Source organism: Molothrus aeneus, chromosome 1 (assembly GCF_037042795.1).
Source record: "Molothrus aeneus isolate 106 chromosome 1, BPBGC_Maene_1.0, whole genome shotgun sequence".
Lineage (NCBI taxonomy): Eukaryota > Metazoa > Chordata > Aves > Passeriformes > Icteridae > Molothrus > Molothrus aeneus.
The window spans coordinates 145,499,456-145,523,062 of NC_089646.1; the positions used below are offsets into that span (position 1 = coordinate 145,499,456).

Below are 23,607 nucleotides of genomic sequence, written 5' to 3' on the forward strand. Positions count from 1 at the left end.
AACCAGAATGTTGCTGCTGGGATACAGGTTTGACCCAAGAGTTTTACATTCTGTTTTAATGCAGTAGATCCTCAGTTTCACCTTTCTTGTTAGATTTTTCTCTCTTCTTTCTTGTTAGAAGAGATCAGCCTCTCTTTTCCCTCTAAAGTAGACTCTTGTTAGAGTCTACCTTAGAGGGGGAAGAGAGGCTGATCTTGTTTCTTTGAAAGACTTGAAAAAGATTTTATTAGGGGAGTGGCAAGTGAGAGGCTTCAGTTTTAGACTAAGACTGTGGGTTTTTTTGGAAGTTCAGTGAGAAAAAGATGGGGTCTTAAGGAATGGATATAAAAATATTTAGTGTTTATGAAATATTTAGTGTTTCTGAAATATATGGATGAGAGAAATGCAACAAGAGCTTGGAGTGTCTCTGAATTCTGATGTGAGGGTGTGTGAAATGTGGCTGCAGGAGAAACCTATAAAATCAGAGAGATTTTCTTAATCAATAGCTCCTGAGATATTGAAATCTTGGGAAGCTTTATACATCACTGCAGCTGAAGAAGTAGGACAGGAGAAAAGAAAGAGCAAATTGAGATTGACATCTTTTGTTTTAATGTACAGTTCAGTTAGTAAGAAATAAGGGAAGCCTGAACTTCCTGATAAGTTGTATTTTAGTCAGAACATAGTGTTAGAGACTCCTTTAAGAGCACAGTCAGTATTTTGGAGAAATTATATTCAAAATTGATGATGTTGATAGGTTCCCTATATATGTCCATTGCCTTTCTAGCTAAAGAATTTGCTGTAGGATTGGAAATTGGTTGCTCAAGCTCTGCTCTTTTACTATGGGTTCACAGTAATACTTGGTTTGAAAAACAGGTTGTTAAAGGCAGCTGTCCTTTTCCTGTGGTCTTTTTCCATACACATTGTTAACTTTAGAGCAGCCCTAACAAATGCTGATAAAAAATCAGTGATGTAATTAACTTTCTTTATTTTTTAGGAGATTCTGTGCACATTCGAATCTGTTTTAATACTTCTCTGAAGGGCAGAAGGAGCTGAATTCTGCCTGATTCCAATTTTCAATGTTGTTTATAGATTCTTGAACTAAATGTTATCCAATCATTTCAGTTACTTAGCCTTTTTCAGACTTAAAGATTTTTCAGTACAAAGTGTTAATACAACTTTCTGGAAGGTCATGTAGGCACTATTGTATCTAAACCAAGACAGAAACCTTTGAGACTTAGCAGTTTGTGTTTAACACTCAGGTATCCATCTCGAATTGAGAAGATAGATTATGAGGAGGGGAAGATGTTGGTGCATTTTGAACGCTGGAGCCATCGCTACGATGAGTGGATTTACTGGGACAGCAACAGGTTGAGACCTTTGGAGAGACCAGCTTTGAGGAAAGAGGGCCTGAAGGATGATGAAGAATTTGTTGTAAGTGGTACATGGATTTTGTCTTAGACTTTTGTAAACTGCTCTACTTGTCATTAAATCTCTCTAGCACATAATACTTAATTTTTAGGAAAAAAAATGAAATAATTTAAATATTAATAACTAAATTTGTTTAAAATAGGATTTTAAACCTGGAGAAGAAGTCCTAGCTCGTTGGACAGACTGTCGATATTACCCTGCAAAGATTGAAGCAATTAATAAAGAGGGTATGTATTGCAATGCTCCATTGGTAAGGTCTGCTTGAAAATGCTGTGCTGTAGATTTAGTCTGCTTAAAAAAGTGATATGGCTATAAAGTTTTCCTCTCTGCCCCAATATTAAGTGAAAATGTTTTTATAAATCAAATTTAGTAAAGTGTTTGTCTTTTATCTGTATCAAATTTGAAAACTTCTTTTTTTGTCTTCTCCTAGAAGACAAAATGCTTTTTAAAATGTTTTTGCTGTTTCAGTGATCAGAAGCTCAGTCTTAGGACAATTTGTACAAAATCAACAATTTTTTGGTGATTTGAGTTAATGTTCTATTTAAATTTTCATAATTGTTTCAGTTCTCTTTATTGAAGAAAAACCATGGAAATAGGAGAATAAGGGAGCACAAATTAAACACTTCACAATGGTGATATTTCTAATGAACATAAGAAATTGACATTTTTACTGTAGTTTAGAGCAAATGAGGACTTGGATGTAAATTGAACTTTTTCCCTAGAGTGGCATCTTAAATATTACATTATTATTTCAATGAATTATGAGCAGAAGTGACTCAATAGCTTAAACATACTTGAATTTGCCCAGCTGGAGAAGGAGTAACAGTATTAAAGCAGGGTTTCGTTGAGGCCATCATTTATTGTTTTTGTACCTCTTTTGATCCTGACTAGTGGTAACACCTGGTTACTCTTGTCATACAAAATAACATGCAAAACATAAAGCTTTCATAGCAACAAAACAACACAAAGTGTTTGTTTCTTGACTACTCATAGTGATTCCATCAATCATTTCTAGGAACATTCACAGTGCAATTCTATGATGGTGTCATTCGATGTCTTAAAAGGATGCATATCAAATCTATGCCAGAGGATGCAAAAGGGCAGGTAAGAATACTTAAAGCAATTGCTTTGTTAGGTTTTGTGTGGTTGTTTGGGTTTTCATTGTTTTGTTTGTTTGTTTTTTTATATCATGAGACAGTAGAAGTGTCAGTAGCACAACTAGATTTAAATTAGTCTTTCTCTAGGCCCTGCACTGCCTTGCTTCACCAGTTTATGGATGATGCCTCAGAGTGTGCTGCTCAAGTGGCCTTGCCTCACTGAAATGTCTGGCTGCTGGACACTCCATTGCCAACTAATCTCTTCACAAAGCCTTGTCTTACAGAGTTTACAAAACCAGGGGCATCCAATGGCTTTTCCCTCTGGTGTCTTTTCAGGAAAAAAGCTTTAGCTTGTCAGCAGTCTGTGCTGCTGATTTGTTTTTTTTTTCTTTATTTTATTTATTCCCCACCTTCTGGCCATGTCTTTTGTTTGCTACTGTGAGAACTTTTTGCCCACATGTTCCTTTAAACATGACTTTGGGGTTTTTCCCCCTGTATCAGAACTTTGGGGCAATCAGACAGATAATTATTTCTTGTCTCTTATAACGTCCAGTTGCTGTTTAAGAAGAGATGCTGAATAGAAGTTGAGGGAGATTATGAAGTAAAGGACATGATTTAGTCACTAGGCCTCTCTTTACTTGTGAAAGGGAAACATCATTGAACACTCTTACATGGTTTCAGTGCAAATGCCATTGCATTTATTTTGCATGGTAACTGTGTTTAATATTTAATGAGAAATTACTCCACTGAAACTATTTGAGACAAAATCCATGAAAACTGGTCTTTGCTCTTAGTTTTCTTCAGAATACTCCTAACTTTGCAGACTTCAAATATTCATTATTAACGTTGTAACCATCCATATTGTGACCAGTGCAGATGGATAATTTAATTGCCTTGAAAGCATCTCCACATCCTGGCCTCCGGGGTAAAGGTAGCTGTATGGTAGGGTTGATCCACTATGCAAGGGACGCTGGAACTTAGTGCAGACACTACTGCATTATTTAAAAGATGTTTCCTGAAGGAGATTAAACTGAAATCTATAGTCACACTAACCCTGGCTTCTTGCTGCAGTCTTAAAGTAACTCTGTTGAACCAGTGTGTAGTATTTCAAGGAATACTGTCAGTATGGCAGTAAGTTAGGAAGCTTGAGTGTTCCTTTTTACTTACAAAAAGCAAAACTAGGGTAATGTGATTGTGACCAAAAAGAAATAAGCTTTTTGTGACAGTGGAAAGAGCTCCCTGATTCTGTCCTGCACTTTTCCTAGGGAGCAATGTTGTGTCTAATCTTGAGTTACTACTCTTAAGGCCACAGGCAATCTCAGCTTAAAAAAAAATAGTAAATCCATTACTTCACAACCATTATGTTGTCCAGACTTTGTTTGGTGGCAGTCCAGCTCATCTGTTATTTCTAATTTTTCTCAGTAGTTGAGAGTTATGGTGCCACTTATGCATCTCGGGGGTTGAATGTAGGCTGCTTCAATGAAATCTTGAGAAGGAATTGGGGGCACAAATTTACACTTTGAGATGGATTTAGAATTTTAAGTTGTCTGGAGACAAGAACACCTCCAACTCTGCTTTCTGTAATGCTGATTGATACTAGTTGTAGCATTTAATCCTGCAAAATAAGCAATAAGCATGAAAGTCTGTAGCTTTCAAAAGCAAAGATATAATTTTTCTTGCAATTTTTGCATATAATGCAATGGAAAAATGTTTGTTTTTCTAAGTATTTTTGTTATTTCAGAATAAAAACATGAACTAAGATTTGGTTGAAAATCAGTTATCTGAGACTGAGCTTTGCTTAAGACTCAAACTCCCATGGATGTTTTTGTTCTTTTGCATTATGTATTTTATAAGAAAATATTTTACTAAAATTTATGTATAGGTTACAAAAATTGCAAGACTGTAAAGTGATAAAAAAATTAAGTAGAGTTGTCAGATGCAACAGTTCATGCCTCATTTAAACTTATAACTTGTATTTTCTGCGTAGCTAAACTAAAAAATACATTTTTAGAGATGAGTGTAAGCTTAAGATAGTTCAAGTTCTAGTACATCAGTAAATCTAAGAAATTTTAAGATCTTCGTGGAGAGTGTGTGCTAAACATGCAGAATTCAAATTACTTGGAGAGATAGAGATTAGTTTATACTTTGATTTGAGCTTAGTGTGACTTGAAGGAAAAGACTGTAGGTGCTGTAGCACTCAAACTATTTTGACTTGCAACAGATGTGTTTTAATGAAATTCAGTAATGAGGATGGAAAGGCAAAATTTTTAAAGAGTGAAAAATATTTGTCTCAGTGCAATGAGTCTTGAGGCTCAGCTGTGGTTCAGATTAGCACAAATTATTCAAAATCACACAGATCTGTGACTAACATAGTACAGAGAGGGGAAGAAGGGATATTTAGACTGCCCTTGTGAGAGCACATATGAAGTATTTGGATAACTTACTTTTTCTGTTTCATGTTTTTTGTTTTATCTTCGATGTAATCAGGCGCGCGAGAGGGAGCAGATAGCGCCGGAGCTGAGATTAGTGACGGAAATCGAACCAAAAGAAGTGAGTTTTGAGGAGGGATTTGAAGGAGAGGGAGGGGACTTGGCACACAGGAAGAGGAAGCTGAGGAAAAAACATGGATTTGCGAATGGGCCAGAGGAAAAAAGAAGATGTGACAGGAGACAATGTGAGCCGAGATGTAGGTGGGGCAGACTGTGTAGAATTGAAAGGTGAGGGTAAGGAATCCAGGCTTGATGTGGAATCAGCCAGTCAATAGATCCATGTTTTATGTATGTGTATGTATGAACGTGTGGGAGTTGGAAGTTATGGTGTGACAGAAGAGGAAAAAGCAGCTGAATCTTTAGTACTGTGGAGAGGCAAAAAGGTGGTGGTTGTAGGCAGGTGGAGGGAGAGCGATGGATGTGTGAATTCTGCTACTGACGCAAGGGTTGGATTTTGGAAATTCTTCTGGTTTTGCCTTCCCACTGTTACAGGATTATGGTTACACAAGGAATATTTTAAAATACAAATTTTTTAGCCAATTGATGTGTAAGGCTGTTAAGTAATTTCTGCTGATGTATTTCTTGATCGTGCAATTTCCTGTGTTTTGATTTAGTGAATCTAATTAGCATAATGACAGTTTTCCTCAGTAGTCATAAAGTAATGCTTTGTTTTCTAACTGCTGTGGGTCATTACTATTCTCCTGTCAATTTTCTCAGCTTACTGGAAAGCTGAATTTTAGTAAGAAAGAAAAAGAAGGAAATACACATTTTGGATGTATTTTATTTTATATTTTTTTAAAGTTACATATGTAAATGAGAAGCTCACTGAGGTGAGATACTGAGGGAAGTGGGAAATCGGGCTCAATGATGCAGAATAGCTGGTTCAGAGTTACACAACTACTTCCAATAGAGAGACAATGTCAGGAAATGAAAGAAAAGTAAGGAAAACTTCTCTTAGAAGGATTTTGCTTTTACTCTATTAATTTCAAATGTGTTCATATTTGGGCCCTTGGCTTTGTATGAGCTGGGAAATTGTCCTACTATTAAAATTTGTTGCTAGTTTCTGTGATATCTGTGATATTTAGTGTCCTGCTATTATGGTTGATAGAATAGATTACATACTATTAGCCTGAGGCAGACTTCAGGATTTATCGTGCTTTAGGATCCCACTATTACTCTTCAATTGTTTTGTTAATTTCTCGGTAAAAATTCTGAAAAGGACACAGATGTATCCTTTTGAAGGAGGAATTCCTGTACTCTGCAAAAGAAATATAGTCACCTTACCATTTTAGATGCTAAATAATTCTCACATGTTAAGAGCTGTGCTGCTGAGCACTCAGCAGTAATTCAAGGTTAAAAAGCAGGCATTAACTGTGTCACTTTAGTGCCTGTATGTTTACTCCAGAGCCAAAACAAAAATGGACCCACAGAGTTTCTGAACAATTCAGAATCACAAAATTGTTTTAAGTTGAAAGGAATCTCTTGTCATAATCTTGTCCATCCCAGCTGCTTCAGATTCTCTTCACTGAGTTTAAATTTACATGCTAATCTTGGAAAAAAGTATAACTGTCACCATAATGAATGTGTCTCTTCTCTGGTTTCTGAGTGTTTGACCTTTGTTTGCTTCATTGTTATGTGTCCTGCTACTGTAAGCTCCATGTTGTAAGAACAGTAGCCAAACAGTGAAATGAAATACAAAGAAAACCACAAAACTCCTTTCCATGTTGCACCAGCTGCACTTAGACCAAGATACTTGGTTCAGCATCATCGTTTGAAGCTTGGTATCTTCTGAAAGCTTTTGATTCCAGGGTGCTTAGCTTGACTGAAAATTAGGGTGCTCTTTAGAAGCTGTTTTGACACAGGCTGCACTACTTCCCCTTCCCACTTTTATCATAAGATCTCATCTCCAGCCATGTTACTGATCCTCTTCATCCCTTAGCCAGGGTACAGTGTAAGACTTCTACTCTCAGGTCTCCTAATTCCTCACCACCACAAATAGCTCAATCCTGTTTTTTCTCCTGCTGGATGGGCAAGGCTCTGGATGGACTGGAGCTGGTAGGTGTGCTCATTTTGGCTGCCCAAAAGAGAGGTTTGTGTGCTTTTGCCTGACCATGCAGCTGGCAGTTAGACACGCTCCTTTGTGCTGGCATGTCACCAAGTGGCCTCAGTAGTTGCCTGTTGTGTGAGCATTACCAAAGTGCTTCCAAACTTTGCTGCTGGCTAGTGTGAGTGTCTGCATCTTGCACTGACAGTGTGGACATGGAACACTTCATCTTAGAGGAATCAAAACTGTTGCTGTTTCTATGTACGTAAGTTGGTGCAGAGAAGGAGCATAACCCATGTAAAGGAGTGATGTAAAAGTATTGAACTATGGAAAAGGAAAAGCATAATGCAAGGAGAATTAACTCTGTATTGGTGTTATGATTTCCTCATATGTCAAAGAAGGCAAAGAAACCCTCAACAGAACAGAAACTTGAAAGGTTTATAATATGTAACGAGTGGGGAAAGGGTTGCATTGGAACAAGAGCTGTAAAATCAAGCTGCTTTAGGTATCTTGTATGATGACATAACAACAAGGAGATATTCCAGAATAAAATAGTCTGTATGCAGTTGGGAAAAAAAAAAAAAGTACAATTTGTAAAGCACTTATGGGTAACTAGACAAAAATGGCTCTTTTTCATATTTTTTTTGTGTGTGGTAGTATTTATAATTCAGAGCACTCAGATGCTTTATTCTGACTGGTTGATCATTTCTACTGCCTTCTATATTGCACACAAGTTCTTCACAGAAGAATTTTGTACCCCAGTGTTATAGAAAATTGAAAAATACTTCAGTCAAAAGTATCAAGTTACAATTTTGGCAGTCAGATTGAACCCTGACATTCGGAGATGTAAGGCTGGAAAGAGCTTGGCTCAGCCTAGGAAGCTCTTTCCATTGCCTTATGGGGTGGCTTGACTTGGTCTAAATGTCAAAAAGTAGATTAGAGTGGGATGTATTGCTCACCCCTTGAATGTTTCTGTATGGTGCAAATAAGCAATTATGCAAAATGACACATAATTACCTTAAATATAGATGGTGAAATTCAGTCATATTATGGAGTACTTTATTGAAGTTAGTGAGCGAAACCTGTAATATGTAGTACAAAAAGAGTAAAAGAGTCTGTAGTTGCTCTGGAAGCAAAGGTGTAATGAGATAGGAGTTATCCCTGGTTTATCAATTTAGTTCAGGAGGAATTCCATGCAGCTGGACTCTGCTTTGAGGCAGTTGTAGCTTTGCATAATAGGTCAACAACTATGGAATTGTGTGTTTCAGAGCCAGAAGGGTAAGAAAAATGTCAGTCTTCTGGAGTGGGAGCTCCTGGGTTTCTAAAGCAATGACACAAAAAGTAATTTAACAGGGAATGTGTACAGCCAGAATACTATATACAGTGGTTTTTTGGATGATTTCTTTCCTTTTTTTCCACATGACTTACTGATAATGCTTCAAGTTTATTTGGAAATTTGGGAAGGTCAATTTTACCACTCTTTGAGTAGTAACCATAAAAAGAAATTGAATTTCCTTTGAATATTTCTAGATAAAGTTCACTGGGTTTACGAGTATTTTCTGTTTGAATCTTAGGCACTTTATAATACTTACTCACCATTTTTTCCTTTTTGGAGGATTGGATAGCTTTGGTCAAAGCTGCTGCTGCTGCAGCAGCCAAGAACAAAGCAGGAAGTAAACCTAGAACCAGTGCAAACAGCAATAAAGATAAAGAGGACAGAAAATGGCTAAAAGTCCCTTCAAAAAAGGAAGAAACCTCAACCTCTGCAATCATGCAGGAAGTCCAAAAAAAGGAAGAGGAGCCTACATCTAGTGACACATTTGGTAAAAGCACATTCTATAAACACAAAATTGGTTTTTCTGTAGTGTTGAACTCCTGTTGCTAATTTTGCAGTTAAGCAATAACCAATATTTTTAGATGAAAATGTCATATTTGCTGTTATTATGTACCAGAAGATTATCATGGTAATTGGTTCAGAAACTATTTTTATCAGATAAATCTAGTTCAGTCAGCATTTACTGCTTGTGCTAAACTTTTGACTAACATCAAGAGCAGAACATAGCTTTTTATTAATGATTTCATTGTACAATTTGGTTGATACTCCTGGATCTTCTCGTCCCTGTGAGATAATCCCTTATCTTGTTTTAAGGAAAAAAAAAAAAACCTCCACTATGCATGATATATCCATATTCAGGGGTGTTTGAAACTGTATCTGAGTTGATTAGTTCATTTTAAGTATTTAATGCTTATTTCTCATAACATTCAGAAAAATTAGAAAGTTTTAGATAATTGCCATTTATTGTTTAAATATGTAATTCTAGATCTTCAGAATGTATCCTTTTCCTTTTTTATAAACATTTAAAGTTTCTCTACTACAGTATTCTATTAGCAGTTCTGAAATATTTAAGTATTTTTGGTGCTATGCATTTATGAAATGTGAGTTAATGAGGTTTTTCTTGTGTTTAGAAGTAGGATTTCCTGTAGTGGATGTTCCAAAGATGGCCTTTGTGCAGGCAGAGAGCACGTTATCACACAAGAGGAAAAGTAATCTAGGCAACTCATTTCAGGCAAAGAGAGCTCGCCTAAACAAGATCACTGGTAAAACACTTTTTTTATTGTTGGCTTTGTTCCTTTTTCATGTAGTGAAATATTCATGCTTGTAAAGAAGGTGCTGAAGTGGATTGCATAAAGCACATTCATGAGGCAGATGGTCACTGCAGTCACTACTTGTTTAGAATTTTAAAGGGATTCATAAATGGTAAAATCTACCTGGTTCATAAATTGGTCACAGACTGTACTTGGTCTTTTTAGTTTTTTAGTATAGTAACCATCCTGAATTGATGAATTTCTTGAGCATATTTTACCTCTAGCTCTACAGTTTTCTTCATTATGGGGTGTTTTTAGGTTTATACAAGTTCTTAAGAATGTCATGAATTGCATACTATAAATTAAAGCCAGGGTCAGCTGTGGCGAAACAGAAAATATTTTTTTCCTGAAGTGAAATTGTTGCTAAAAAGAGTTTTTTTCATTTAGAAATAAACATCCCTACAAATTCAAGTTATGAAGATCTGATTTTTTTTTTCTAAGCATTCATTCCCTATCTTTATTGCTCAAATATATTAATGGAAAACAGGGATGTTACTACAGAATACATTCTATACAACACGAAATCAAATAATTTGTCTTATCTTTAAAAGCCGAAAAATGCATTTATTCCAGAATTTAATAGAAATTTACTTACCTGTGAAAAAATTATTTCAATTTATAGTCCTCCAAATAAGAAATTTATGTTGCTGGCTTTGGTCCTGTCAGTCTTTAGGACAAAGTCTTATGTTTGTATCTGTGCTGGCAAAGTATCAGATGCATTCAAAAGTTGGGTTGAGAAAAGTTGTGAAGTGTCTCCCATAACAGGGGAGCCCTTTGACAAGATAGAAGATTCATTCCACTCATTATTCTAGTCAATAGTATTTTATGTGAAGGCTAGTAAACTTTTCCGTGCTACAAATGAGAGGGGCTTTTTTTGTTGGTTTTTTTTTTTTTGGAACTAGATAAAAATTCTTACTTGTTTCTGTAAAACAAAAATAACCTAATTTGCTAAACTGCGTAGTGAGAGTTTTTTCATACTTGTTTTGGCTTATCCAGCCTTTCATGGGTCTGCAGTGGAGGATGTTTAGTCAGTTTTCTTATGAGAGTGGTTCTGTTTCAGTCTCTCAATCAGTAAAAATAAAAGGCTATGAATCATGGAATGTTTGGTTTGGAAGGGACCTTAAAGCTCACCTACTTCAAACCTTGCTGCCATGAGCAGGGACACCTTCCACTAGACCTGGTTGCTCAAAGCTCCATCCAGCCTGGCCTTGAACACTTCCAGGGATGGAGCATCCACAGCTTCTCTGGGCAGCCTGTGCCTCGCCACCCTCATAGGAAACAATTTCCTCCTCCTATCTAATCTAAATTTACTCTCTTTAGGTTTGAATCTATTCCCTTTTGTCCTATCACAACATGCCCCTCTAAATGTCCTTCTCCAGCTCCCTTTAGACCCTCTTAAGGCTGTAAGGTCTCCCTGGAGCCTTCTCTTCTCCAAGCTGTACAATCCCAATTCCCTCAGCCTTTGCTCACAGGAGAGGTGCTGCAGCCCTCTGACCACCTCTGGGTCCCTCCCCTGGCCTCACTCCAGCAGGTCCATGTCCTTCCTGTGCTGGGACCCCGGAGCTGGACACAGCACTGCAGGTGGGGTCTGAGCAGAGCAGAGGGGCAGAATCACCTCCCTCATCCTGCTGCCCGCAGTGCTTTAGATGCAGCAAGGAGAGTATTGGCATGTCTAGCTTTTCATTCAAGAAAGGATGAAAAGGATCTGTTCTTTTCATACAAAGGAAGCAGTATTTAGAAAAACCCCTCTTCTGCCTCCAGGATTGTCATTTCTGGAAGGCTCCTTCTTTGGTTCCAAGTTTTGTTAATGGATGTCAAATTTATCAGCCCCATTTCTCTTCTCCTTTCCCATGCTACATACATTTTCAGTTAAGTTCCAATTTAATTGCTGCCATGAGCAGTAGTAGTAGAAGATGTAGAGACTGGAGATGTACATTGACAGAGCCCTGTTAATTTTTTTTCCAGTAGCAGTTAGTAGCAATAGATACCAAAAAGCTGAAAAACCTTTACCTTAAAAAATTATATTTGCCTGTGCTTGTGGATAGATTCTTATTACCTCAGGAGCATTATGAGAATCATACTAGTGACATAGGTTCATACAGACTGAACTGAATAATCAAACCATGACTTTGCAGCCATTGGCTGTCACAATTTTAAAAACTGTGTGTCTGTCTCCACAAGACATACTTGGCTAGCAGAGGATGTGTTACCTTTCAGTGAAAATGTATTAATCCTTTAACTGCAAGAAGAAATTTGTCTTGCCTTATAGATACTTCATGTATCTGTTCTCAAATTAACACATTTCTGCAATTCATAGCATAGGAAGTCTTTTATACCAGTACATTTTGAAAATGTGACTGCTAATGATCAAATTTTTTTCTTGTCACATGCTTATTTCCTATGCATTAAATGCTTATATATACAATATATTCTATATCAGTGTACGCTTGCATTGTGACATTTTTGTTTCCAGCACAAGCTTTTAGATTTGAAAGAAGGTTGGGAGTAATGCTGGTGTACCCATTGGAGTGGCTACTAATAAAAGTAGCCACTAATAAAATTAGCCACATTGGAGTAGCTAATAATCAAAGAATTGTAGCTGTTAGGAAAACATATAGCAGGTTTTTATGGCTGTATTGGGGAAATAGTGCAAAACACTATTGCAGGAGGCTGTGTGAAGGGACCTGTTTCCTGGATTTCAGCATTTGATGGAGAAGGGTCTTCTTGTCTGCCACAAGACCCACAGCTGCATCAGGTGTTCTTTGCTCACCATTCAACTAAATAAAGTTCCTTCCTGTGCCCTTTCTTTTGCTACTAGCACTGGTAGCAGTTCCATTTCCCAAGGGTGAAGATCCCCTGCTAAGCACATATTAATGTCATCTTCCAATCACTTTTTGCCCCTGTTGGAATGTTTGCTTCCATGTCTTCTGGCATGTTGGTACCTAAAACCAGATAATAACTGCAGTGAGTTTGCAGAACAAAACATTCCTGGTTCACTGTGCCACTCCCTGCTTTTGCTTTCTTAGGTGCTCTTACAGACAGGGTGGTGAGCCTGTAGTCCTGGTTTGCAGTAGCTGGTGAGGATGCTTTGTCCTACAGGCATGGTGCCTGGTTAGAAAAATACTTCATGATGTAGAGAAAAAGGAAATCATAAGGATTATGTAGTGACAAATCTGACTCTGGATTGATTTACTAACTTGAATTTCTGAGCAGGGATCATCTAGCTAAAACTAAAAATCAGAAAATCTGAGAATCACAGAATGGTCTGGGTTGGAAGAGAACCTAAAGGCCATCTAATTCCAACATTATCCACTAGACCAGCTTTCCCTAAGCCCCATCCAGACTGGCCTTGAACTCCCCTAGGGATGGGGCACTCTTTTTTGGGCAGCCTGTGGCTTACAGAACCACAAATGCTTCTCATAAACTGAAGCTTGTTTTTCTTTTGTATTTAAAATTCAGCTTCACTTGACTTTGAAAATGATTTTACACCTTTTTGATATAAACACTATTGTGAAGACAAAGAACACTGCGATTTTTGCAACTTGATTTAAATAGGATAATTTGAGTTTAAAATGTTTATTTAAGTCTGTAAAACATAAATCTATTATGTAGTCTAATGCAGAATTAAAATCTTACCTGATAATCTCATTTTTATCTAATAGGACTAAATAAGTTTCTGCTTTTCAGTTAACCTAAACTAAGACATAACTTAATCTAACATAAATAGTAAATGGGATAAACCACTTGGTGTTTATTGTTGAATACTGAATTTTTTTTGTTTTGTTTTAATGTCTGGAACAGTTCCTGAAAGCCCAGGCTTCACTAATTTATAATTCCTTGGACATTGTGAACCTTAAATTAATTTTGGCCATATCTAATTTTTATGGAATGCAATAGCAAATTCCCTCTGAATTTGTCAAGTTAATGTTGAGGACTTAAACTCCTCACTCCTAATATTGATGTTCCCAGAGATTATAATAGAAATTTTTATTCAGATTTTTTTTTTAGGTTTTATCAGTTCTGTATTTTTTTTAATGGTGTAGAACTTCTTCTGTCTCTGCATTGTTAGGCAATTAAAGTTATTGTGTGATGTACAACTGAAGCTACTGCCATATTTCACTGACAGAAAGCTTTCTTGTATTAATAGTCTCCTTGTCTTTACAGATTTTTTTTTTGTAGTAATGATATTTTACATAAGTTGGTGAATGAAGTTACATATTCTAAGATATTATTTGCTCCCAATATGGTCATCTAATTGAGGTAATTTGGGAGCTCCACTGCTGAGAATATTTGTTTGGAAATTGAATCCCTTGTTGTATTATGTCTAAGAAAGGTTTGCATGTGTTATAATTAAGAAGTGGTAGTAGAAATTCTGATGTGAATTTCTCAAAGACTGGAAAGGAGGGGAGAGGCAAAAGTTTTGTAAAGAATTCCGATTTCAAAATTAACTTACATATCATATGTTTGGTTTTAAAGCTCAAGTGCTTGGGCTTTGGAAGAACAGCAAGGCTTCTTTTTAGAATTGATAATTTGATCTTCTTCTTGTCAGTAAATATGCCAAGGAAATGCTTCCTATGTAAGCATGTCATTGTTGGGATGTCCTTTAACTTTTTGTTTCTTCTAATTCAAAGTGTTTAGCTTTGTGTGGAGCCATTTCAGAAAGAGTCATGTTGTAGATTTGCGTTCATATTTCTTGTCTTGATATTATATTTCTTTCTCTATGAATTCTTGTTGCAAGGTATTTCTAACTAAAAATATCTGCAACTTTTCTCCTAAGGTTTATTGGCATCCAAAGCTGTTGTTGCAGATGGTGCTGAAAAAAAGGAAGGCAACAAAGAAACAGCTCCAGTCCTGGAGCAGGTATGAAATGGTAGAGTTTGATTCTTTTGCAAAGTTCCCACTGGAGTGTGCCATGGAGATGTAGTACCTACAACATAAAAATTTTCCCCTTCAGATATAACAGGGAACTGAAAATTTATCTTATGTTTACATTTCTGGCAGAGCCAGAAATATGGAATTTAATTGTCTCTAAACACAGTGTTAACTTGAATTTCAATAATGAGCTTTTGTGTTAGAAAACTAACAGAAAACAAAATAAAGTCTCCGTGCAACAAATATGAGGAGACCAGTGTCCCAAGGTCCAGTTTTATAGCTGGAATGATGACTGGCTTAGAAACAGGCCCTTACACAAATTTGATTTGTGTTTGAAGCAGGGTTTTTGACATCACTTAGAACTTCTTTTAAAAGAAGTTTCTTTTATATTGTAAGAATTTGGTGTTGTAGGCTTGTATGTGTTTTATGAACTGCTCAATGAGCCATACATTTTGCAAGAGTGTGTATTTTAATAAATACAAAAAAGATACTTTTAAATAATGTTAAGGGTCTGATTTTTAAACCTGCTTATTGGCAGGATCTGGAGGCTGCCATTTTGTCTTTGGCTTATTGCACTGTGTTCAGGCATTGCTTGACTCCGAGTTGTGCATTATCTTGCATTTTAAAAGGGCTGAATGCCTGAGCATGGTAAAGCAAGCTAAGGATGAACAGTAGTCTTGATTCAGGACATCTTTGTTTTCCAATTATTTAAATCAGAGCCTTAATGTATCTTTAATACAGCTTTTTTGTATGCATTTTCATTCTTTAACAGCAGCATTTGAACAAAGTAGCCTTGCTGCCTGCAATTCTTTAACAAGCACTTCTGTTCTTTAGCCCCGGCACACTCTATGAACAGTCCCTACCCCAAACCTGATTTGATATTTTGGTTGTACTGTTTCTTTAGAGCTGATATATTAATTGCATTGCTCTGGTTTTTCCATTGATGCTGCATTGGATGAGAGTCAATGGAACCTGATTTTCTGTTTTTGATGCTGTCACTGTCAGGGCTGGTGGAGCCACTGCGGTGCCGATGCATTGACCGATATTTTGCATAAAGGTTTACAGTGTACTGACATGACATTCCATTTCTCAAATTTTTGCATATTAAAGATGCTATGATTTTCTTGCTACTGTGTGTGATATTTTCAATGTGCAAAAAACTGTGAAATGGCTTACAGCATGTTGTTTTTGGGAGAATCATTACAATGTAAATCTTGCCTTGCAGAATCCCATTGCGGTGAATGGGACTTTGTGGTTTACATAGACTGTGTATGCAACAGTATAAACTGCAGTGCATATTTACTATAACCTTTTTGTTATTTCTCAGACTTAGTAACTCGGCTGTTCCTGTTTTATTGATCAGATATAAAAAACAAGATGTCTCTGTCATTGTTTACATGCTAATGGTCTGAAAAACCTCATTTTTTGGAAATAATAGTTAAGCTCTTTTAAAGAGGCATCTAAAATCCCAAATTGTCCTATTCTTTTGTGTATAACTAAAACGAGAAACCTCACGAACATTTAAATGATTGACTGTGGGGAGGAAATTTTTTGAACTTAAAGCTTTTTTCCCTGAGTTCCTGTGCAAAGTGAAATTAAAATGGCCGAGTTATAACCCTCCCCAAAAGGTTTTCTGATAGTGAAGCTGACATTCCTTAGAGGCTTTGTCTGCTACTGCTATAAAATTGAATGGATAAAATATCTTGTAGGCTTTTTTAATAATGTAATGCAGAATAATGGTAGAAGTATTCAGGCCAATAGCCGAAAACTGACTCTGTTGATGCAAGTTTTTGTTTATATTTATACATTTTTAGTTTACAGTTGTCTTAAACCCAAAACCTCAGACGATTAGTTGCAGATACAGTAGTTTATTTAATTGTATTAGGGTATGTCATGTTATATTTCCTTTTGACCAAGACCTGAGTAGATGGATAACATTAATTCATTAAGGTTTTTAATGTTAATTTGTCCTGTTAAGAGGTTAAGCACCTTATCAAAATCTTAATTTAATTTTTTTAATCTTGTTTAAATAACTTTGTAATTTGAAAGTAATGGATGCTGTAGTATGTCTTTCACATCTGTGAAGATGAACAATAAAATTGTTTATTTACAAGTTACGACTCTAATTAATTTCTGGTAATACCTCATAACCAGCATAGGTATACTCTACAGTTCATGGAATATTTTATTTAAATGAATAAACTGCACTTAGTATGTGTGTAATGGAGTTATGCAAGGTAGAACTGCTGTCTGCTGAACGGGATGTTTTGCACTGCATCTTTACAGGATACTCCCAGCGAGCCATTCATGTAGCATCAGGGGCACCCTTTTACAGATATAGAATGTGCACTTGTGGGGTTTTGGTTTGCTTTGGTTTTTTTTGGTTTTCCTCCATTGGAAAATGGAAAGTTCTAGTGGAAAATAAAACTGCAATTTATAACAAAACTCAATAATACCCTCAAATCACCATGGTTCTAGTTTGGATAAAGTAGTGCACACGTTCTAGAAGTACCTCTCTGCGTTGTTAGTTATGGTTTTATTAGATGCTACTATGCTGTATGATGTAACTGGGATGAGAAGGGAGACAGGCCTAAGAAATTATATTCAGATATTGCCTTATTAGGCAAGTTGTAACACATGCACAGTTTTGGTAATGTAGGAAGAACTTCCAGTGAAAAATTTAAAGTGCTAATGTCTGTCAATGCATGCTAATGGTCCAAAAATAGTACTGTTTGTGTGAAGAAGGATGAAAATTGAGGAATTTGGAAAGATGTGTTATATGTTGACTTCTTTTCCTTCAAAAACTGTTTTAACTCTTCATCTGCCAGTTTTCCCCTGACAGTTAGCAATCTGTCTAACCCTGTGGTGCTAGAAGCTGTGATTTCTTCATGTTTGCACAAACATAGAATGTGGTGAAATCCAGACTCCCAGCACTGAAAGGGGTTATGTGAGAGTGTGCTCAGTATTGGAAATTTCTCATTGTTTCAGACATTCCTTAAAGGAGCATTATCAACTTTTTCAGTTTCTCAAAAATACAAATTCCTTGTTAAATATAGTTTTCCTGAGGAACTGCCTTTTATTTTGGGGGGGTTTTTTGCCTCTGGTTGGGAAAATGACTGTGTAGGGAAAATCTTGGCAACTTTGTTTAGAGCTGCAGTTTTCCTGAGGAAGGATTGTTTGCAGTGCCAGAGTTCAAGGAGTGTCTGCACAACACTCCCAATCATGATTCAGCTGCAGGCAGCCCTGTGAGGAGCAGGGAGGAGGACATGAGGATCCTTCTGGGTCCCTTCCAGCATGAGATGCTCTGTGATGGTGCATCAGTGTGTGTGTGTTCTGGCTGGGAACAGGTGCTCTCCAGAATCTGCTTGGAGACTGCACTGACAGGGAAGGTGAAAGAGAAAACTAAAAATATTTTATTGCATTTTTAAATTGGGAATAGAGGAAAAATGTTTTATTTTCAGGTTTTTTTTCAGGTATTTCAAATAGTAAGAATTGAGTATTCTGAATACTGAAAGAAATTGGTAGTGCTCCTTTAAAAAAAGCAGAATTTAATGTGATGCATTTTAAATAGTTTTCATTTGTACTTAAAATAATGTTGCTTTATTAAGTGTTTGAGTACTAAAATTGTTTTTAAAAAGATCAAAATAGAATACAAGAACTACAACGAAGAAACTGAAATAAAAGTATCAATTTTTTATTATTTATTCAGGAGATTTCACCTAAACCACAAAGTCAGAAAAAAAATGAAGCTGATATTAGCAGTTCTGCCAACATTCAGAAACCTGCACTGTTATCCTCAACTTTGTCTTCAGGAAAGGCTCGCAGCAAGAAATGCAAACAAGAATCTGGAGATTCTTCCGGGTGTATAAAGCCCCCTAAATCACCACTTTCCCCAGAATTAATACAAGTCGAGGATTTGACGCTGGTCTCTCAGCTTCCTTCTGCTGTGATAAATAAAACTAGTGAGCACAGACATTTTAAAAAAAATTCCGTAACTACTTCTAAGAGATATACAGAAATTTTCTTTGGTTGTAAATGGCTATTGCTTTTAAAAATGAATCTGCTTTAAATAAAATGTCCAAGTGGGAGAATTAGGGGTAGCTCACTATTTTAAAAGTCAAGTCACATAATAAGGCATTTGAAATATTCTATGAGAAATAATACATTTAAATAATATATTGATATTTATAGAGTCATGACTTTTAAGGGTTGGCTTTCCCTCTAGCTTAAATCTCCACACTAGCATTAACAGTGCTACAGGAAAAATCAAACCTCCCTTCTGAAAAGGGCCTGATTCATTAAAAAGAAAAGACATACACTTTGGTGTGGACCTTTCCTTCTCTGAGAAGCTTCACCTTCACCAGGCTGATGTTCTGTACCTCTTGGCTGTGGCATTCATCACCTTATGTGATATTTCCTCCAAACACAATGTGAAAGAGAAGATGGGTTCAAGATCTGTGATGGAGAAATGTTAAAAATTGTGTTTCCTTGTCCCAGAAAAATCCCATGGGTGTTCAGATTCTTAACCTGTGTAACTGATTTCCAAGCACGAAAATACTGTTTATCAGAAGAATAGGGAAAGCTTTATGCTGCATGCTTGAATATGCTATTTTTTGTGAATATTAAGGTATTTCTATGATTTTTTTTGAGATTACATTAGGTTTTTAGTGTTACTTAGTGCCAGATTCTTTGCCTAAAGAATATTAAATGCTGAGGCCAAAGGTTAACATAAATGCAGGTTTCAATAAGTCAAAAGCTACGTTTTTTTTTCACTTTAGTATAGAGATTGAGGATGGAAGACTCAACCTGCATCATGTGTTCCCCTCAACCTTGATTTTGTATTTTCACTTATGAGATAAGTTTCTTTTTAATCTTTGCTCATAGATAACTAAATGAGTGGGAGAGGGAGGAGTGCAAATTCAGCCTTCTTTATTCAGGACATATTGGTAAAAATTGTATTTTGTCCCCACAAAATGTTAGCAGTCATCTATATTGTAATACGCCTTCCATCCCCACCCCTAGAGCAATGGTAAGTAGCTTTCCTGAAGCATGCTTTTATTTTGGATTAAGTTGGACTTCTCTGTAGCAATATTTTTTAAAAACAGTTAATTTAAAACTTGGTTACTTAGTAGCTTAGATCTTGTTAGTATTGTCTTTAATCTTTGGCTTCCAACTTTTTTCTACCTCTAGTGGAAAGTTAGTTTTGCTGTGTCTTAATTTTAAAATCTGTATATCTGACTCTAAAAACTGCTTACAAAACTGAGAGAACAGTGATTTACAGTGTAATAGTAACTTAAATGTTTTTCTGAGGCAAAATTTTGTGGAACTGGGTAATATTGAAGAGAGGTAGGGGAATGTGGGTTTTTTGTTTTTAATGAATCAGGCCTATATTAACCTATATCAGTCCTCCTCCCCCATTTGTTTGGGTTTTTTTAAGTATTAAGTTCTGGAGCCTTCTTACTGTGCCATGCATTGGCAGTGTGTGTTAGAATTTTTCAGTTGGGGTATTGATATCAGGTTATCAGAAGGCAGGAGGTGGAATATAAAATTAAACACTGTTTTCAATTATTTAAGTTGTATGTTAAAACTATCCATGACTTTTTAGATCTTTAATTGTGATCATTTGTTCTGTTTGTTGTTAAATCCTACTACCCCCCTTCCATTATAAGTAACCTGCTGCCTGGGTTTTATGGGGAGGGTTGCTTACTGTAAATACACAAAACAACAACCTTTACCAGTGGGGAAGTAGGTGCCCTAGTAATTTCTAATAAGCAAAAACCAGAATCATGTCTTGAGCATAAATCTGAATTTGCTCCTGGTAGTCACAGTTCTGTAATTACTTATGCTAGTTTAGCTGTGATTACCAGCTTTGCAAATAAGAGCTATTAAAAGCACTCCCCATCTTTAGCTCTCAAATGCTGCGGTAAGATGATGGTGTATCTCTCTGCTTCATGAACATTGAAAGATCTCTTTTTAGGTCCATCACAGCCAGTGAATTCCCCTAGATCCTACAAACATAGCCAACGGAGAAGAAGATCACAGCGTTTAGCCACTTGCTCCTTGCCTGATGATTCTGTAGAAAAAGTTTCTTCTCCCTCTTCAGTTACTGATGGAAAAGTGTTCTCCATCAGTGGTCAAAACCAACAGTCATCAAAATTGGAGGGTAATGTATCTTAATCTAATAAAGAACTGCCCAAGAGAAATTGAATCATAAAAGTTAGACCTTACATGGTTTTCAGCTAATGGGATATTTTGAACTGCTGTAGCTAAAGCTGTTTGCTGTTCCTATGTTATGTAACGCTGCAATCCAGACTGTTGATTGTTGGACCCATGTGTCTTTTTTAATATGACATTTTTTCTTTTATGTAGTACCTGATGTTGCTCATGTGTCACTTGAGAAGCGTGGACCATGTCTCCCTCTTGATTTAAGCCGTAGTTCGGAAGTTACAGCACCGTTATCCGCAGAATCCACTTTCCGTAATGAATATTCCAGTAAAGACAAGGAAGATATTCAGATGATTGCATATCTTCCTTCCAAAGCAGTAACTGATGGAAGAGTAGCTACAACAGCGTCAGGTAAAGAGATTCAGTATACAACCAGAGAGATTTATAGCTGTAGGGTTAAAATGTGTGTGTATTCAATCCCACAGAATGAGGGGATGCTTTTTATTTTCTTTTCTGCACACTCAAAATCCTGCCTCTCTTCTGGACTCCACTCATCTGCATATTCTTTGTCTTCACTGGCTTAGAGCTTCTTTGGCACTTCTAACATGATCTAAGGAGAATGTGAGACTGTGGAATGTAGTGAGCAGTATTTCAAAAATATTTTTGCTATTGCTAAAAGTTATAAAAATAATTAACAAAGTGAAGTCTTTACTAACATACTAATTTGTGGCTTCAGCTTTAAAATAATGGTGTTCTCAAAAACAGTCAGTATTCCTCTGCTTTGCATCTTTTTGCAGTGGAAATTCTGTCATTCGCTTGCTACAAAATGTTACTTAGAAATATTTCTGAAAAATCCTCAATAACTTTTATATAGACTTGGTCACCCTCAGCACAGAGCCCAGTGGTGCAGCTTTGGGCTGCCTCTCCCTTTGTAAGAGTTTGCTGACTACTGTGGTTTACATGAAGCTTTGGGCTGCCTCTCCCTTTGTAAGAGTTTGCTGACTACTGTGGTTTACCTTGGATAGAGGTTACTGAGAGACTGGGGGAAGGATTTACACAGTGCTTTGCAGACCCTAAGAGTGGGCTGTTTTCATCCAGTGTATGCTAGGTGTCCATATAATTTTTTTTAAGACTTGTATGTGGGTATCATACCATTTTTAACTGGCTTCCACGAAAGAATTCTTTTAAAGCCTTTTTTTGTTCTGTTTTGTTTCATGAGAAAATTGTTCAGAAAAGTAAGAAGAGGGGAAAAAAAATCAAATTATTATATTATGCTTGGAAAGTTTTTGATAAATCTGATTGATAGTAAGGGAGAGCAGCATGACCTTAAAAGATAGAATTATGACAGTTAAACTGTATCTTGGTCTATTAATCTATGAATCTCTTAAAGTAATTTGTCAAAATAAGGGTTATGAGTATCTCTAGTGAGCCACCACTTAAGCTTTTTAAAATATTAAAATACTACTTAATTACTTGAGTGAAACCATGTGACGGTCTTCATTGATACATGGCATAGCAGCAGAATTACAGATTCCTGGGAAAATTACTTCTATAAAAGTCTTTTTTATGTCATGTCTTTTGCCACTAAGAGAAGTGGTTTTGGGAGTTTTGTATTTGCCCACTCATTGAACAAGATCATAAAAGAAATAAACAGCTTCCAGCAGCCATCTGTTTCCTGTTTGGTAAAACTCATTTCAGTTACTAGAAATTTAACTTCTGGCTTTTTAATATATTTTCTAGTTCATTTTATGTATAATTGGTAATGCTGGAAGTTGCCTGCTCCTGTTAAGGGCCAGGCTCGGGGCAGAGTGATCTGCTTCTAAACCCAGCACTCAGGAATGCACTTTGGACATGTTTGTTGAGCTGGGTCTTGGTCTTGGCCAAAGGTGAAGCAATAAAAGAAAGAATAAGTTTCATTTAGAGCCATCTTTATTTAATGACTCAGAATTATGTGACATGTCCACACAGTTTGTGTCAGGGAAAAATTCCATGATAAAATTGTCTGTTGTTACTACTTGAGTCCATAGCGGGAAGCTGGAAGTGCTTGCAACCTCTACCAGACAACAGAGTTTATACTGTATATAAAGCTTAATGCGCCTTTTTTCATATCTATATAATTTTAAGAGTTATAAGCACTAAAGGAACTGATTTGCCTGGTACATTTCTTGTCTTTTGAGTTTTGCCTTCCAGGCTCATGTGTTTTGTTCCTAATTTTCATGTATTACAGTTTTCCATCATGCAGTAAATGGAACTGTGTCTTGAGCTTTCATACTGAATTTTTGTCCAAATGTTGGAAGTTTTCAGTAGGTTGCAGCATGTAGCCCAACAGCTTCTTGAGTATCAACTTTGTGGCCTGAAAGACTAAACTAAGCTGTTTGATATCTTTAATTCACAGATGTCATCGCAGGTTTTGGAGCTATCTGCCTCTGTCAGTGGTATCACTAGGACTCTATAAGTAAAATTCATGTGTTTGGGGTTCATCCCAGTCTTCTAACTCTGGTGGAACATGTTTATCCTCATAATCTTAGAAGAAATAGAAAAATGTAAATTTGAAGTTCAGGTTTGAAACCTCTGGAATTGGTCTACACTATGGAATAAATTTGTTGTGTTCTCTGCTTTAGAAGGCATCGTTTTGCCTTTGAAACAGCACAGATTCTCAAGTCACATTCCTGAAGCACACATAATTACACCAAATTCTTCCATGCTTCAGGAAAATAAATAGGATCAACTCTATTAATCAGTACTTTCTTTATTATCTGTTTAAACAATCTGTTTAAGCAAGCGAATAGATACAGGAGAGGTGCCCAAAGCTTTCCTTTCTCATTCCTGTCAATTCTTGAAATAATTGAGAAAAGTTAATTTTTCTTATGCAGAAACATCTAAGTGC

At 36.4% G+C, this 23,607-nt stretch overlaps 1 protein-coding gene across 8 annotated transcripts in view; it reads left to right on the plus strand.

Moving 5' to 3' along the window:
- The window catches only part of PHF20L1 (PHD finger protein 20 like 1), a 57,379-nt gene that overhangs the window by 7,205 nt on the left and 26,567 nt on the right, over positions 1-23,607 (plus strand). For 4 of the 8 annotated variants that reach the window (XM_066566626.1, XM_066566643.1, XM_066566648.1 and 1 more), the window contains exons 3-12: positions 1,239-1,410; positions 1,550-1,634; positions 2,423-2,511; positions 4,992-5,054; positions 8,653-8,860; positions 9,504-9,635; positions 14,461-14,543; positions 18,265-18,517; positions 20,533-20,718; positions 20,925-21,131. In XM_066566626.1, the coding sequence (XP_066422723.1) occupies positions 1,239-1,410; positions 1,550-1,634; positions 2,423-2,511; positions 4,992-5,054; positions 8,653-8,860; positions 9,504-9,635; positions 14,461-14,543; positions 18,265-18,517; positions 20,533-20,718; positions 20,925-21,131 (1,478 nt within the window). The remainder of the gene's footprint in view (positions 1-1,238; positions 1,411-1,549; positions 1,635-2,422; positions 2,512-4,991; positions 5,055-8,652; positions 8,861-9,503; positions 9,636-14,460; positions 14,544-18,264; positions 18,518-20,532; positions 20,719-20,924; positions 21,132-23,607) is intronic. The other 4 variants (XM_066566632.1, XM_066566661.1, XM_066566640.1 and 1 more) reach the window with 2 other exon arrangements.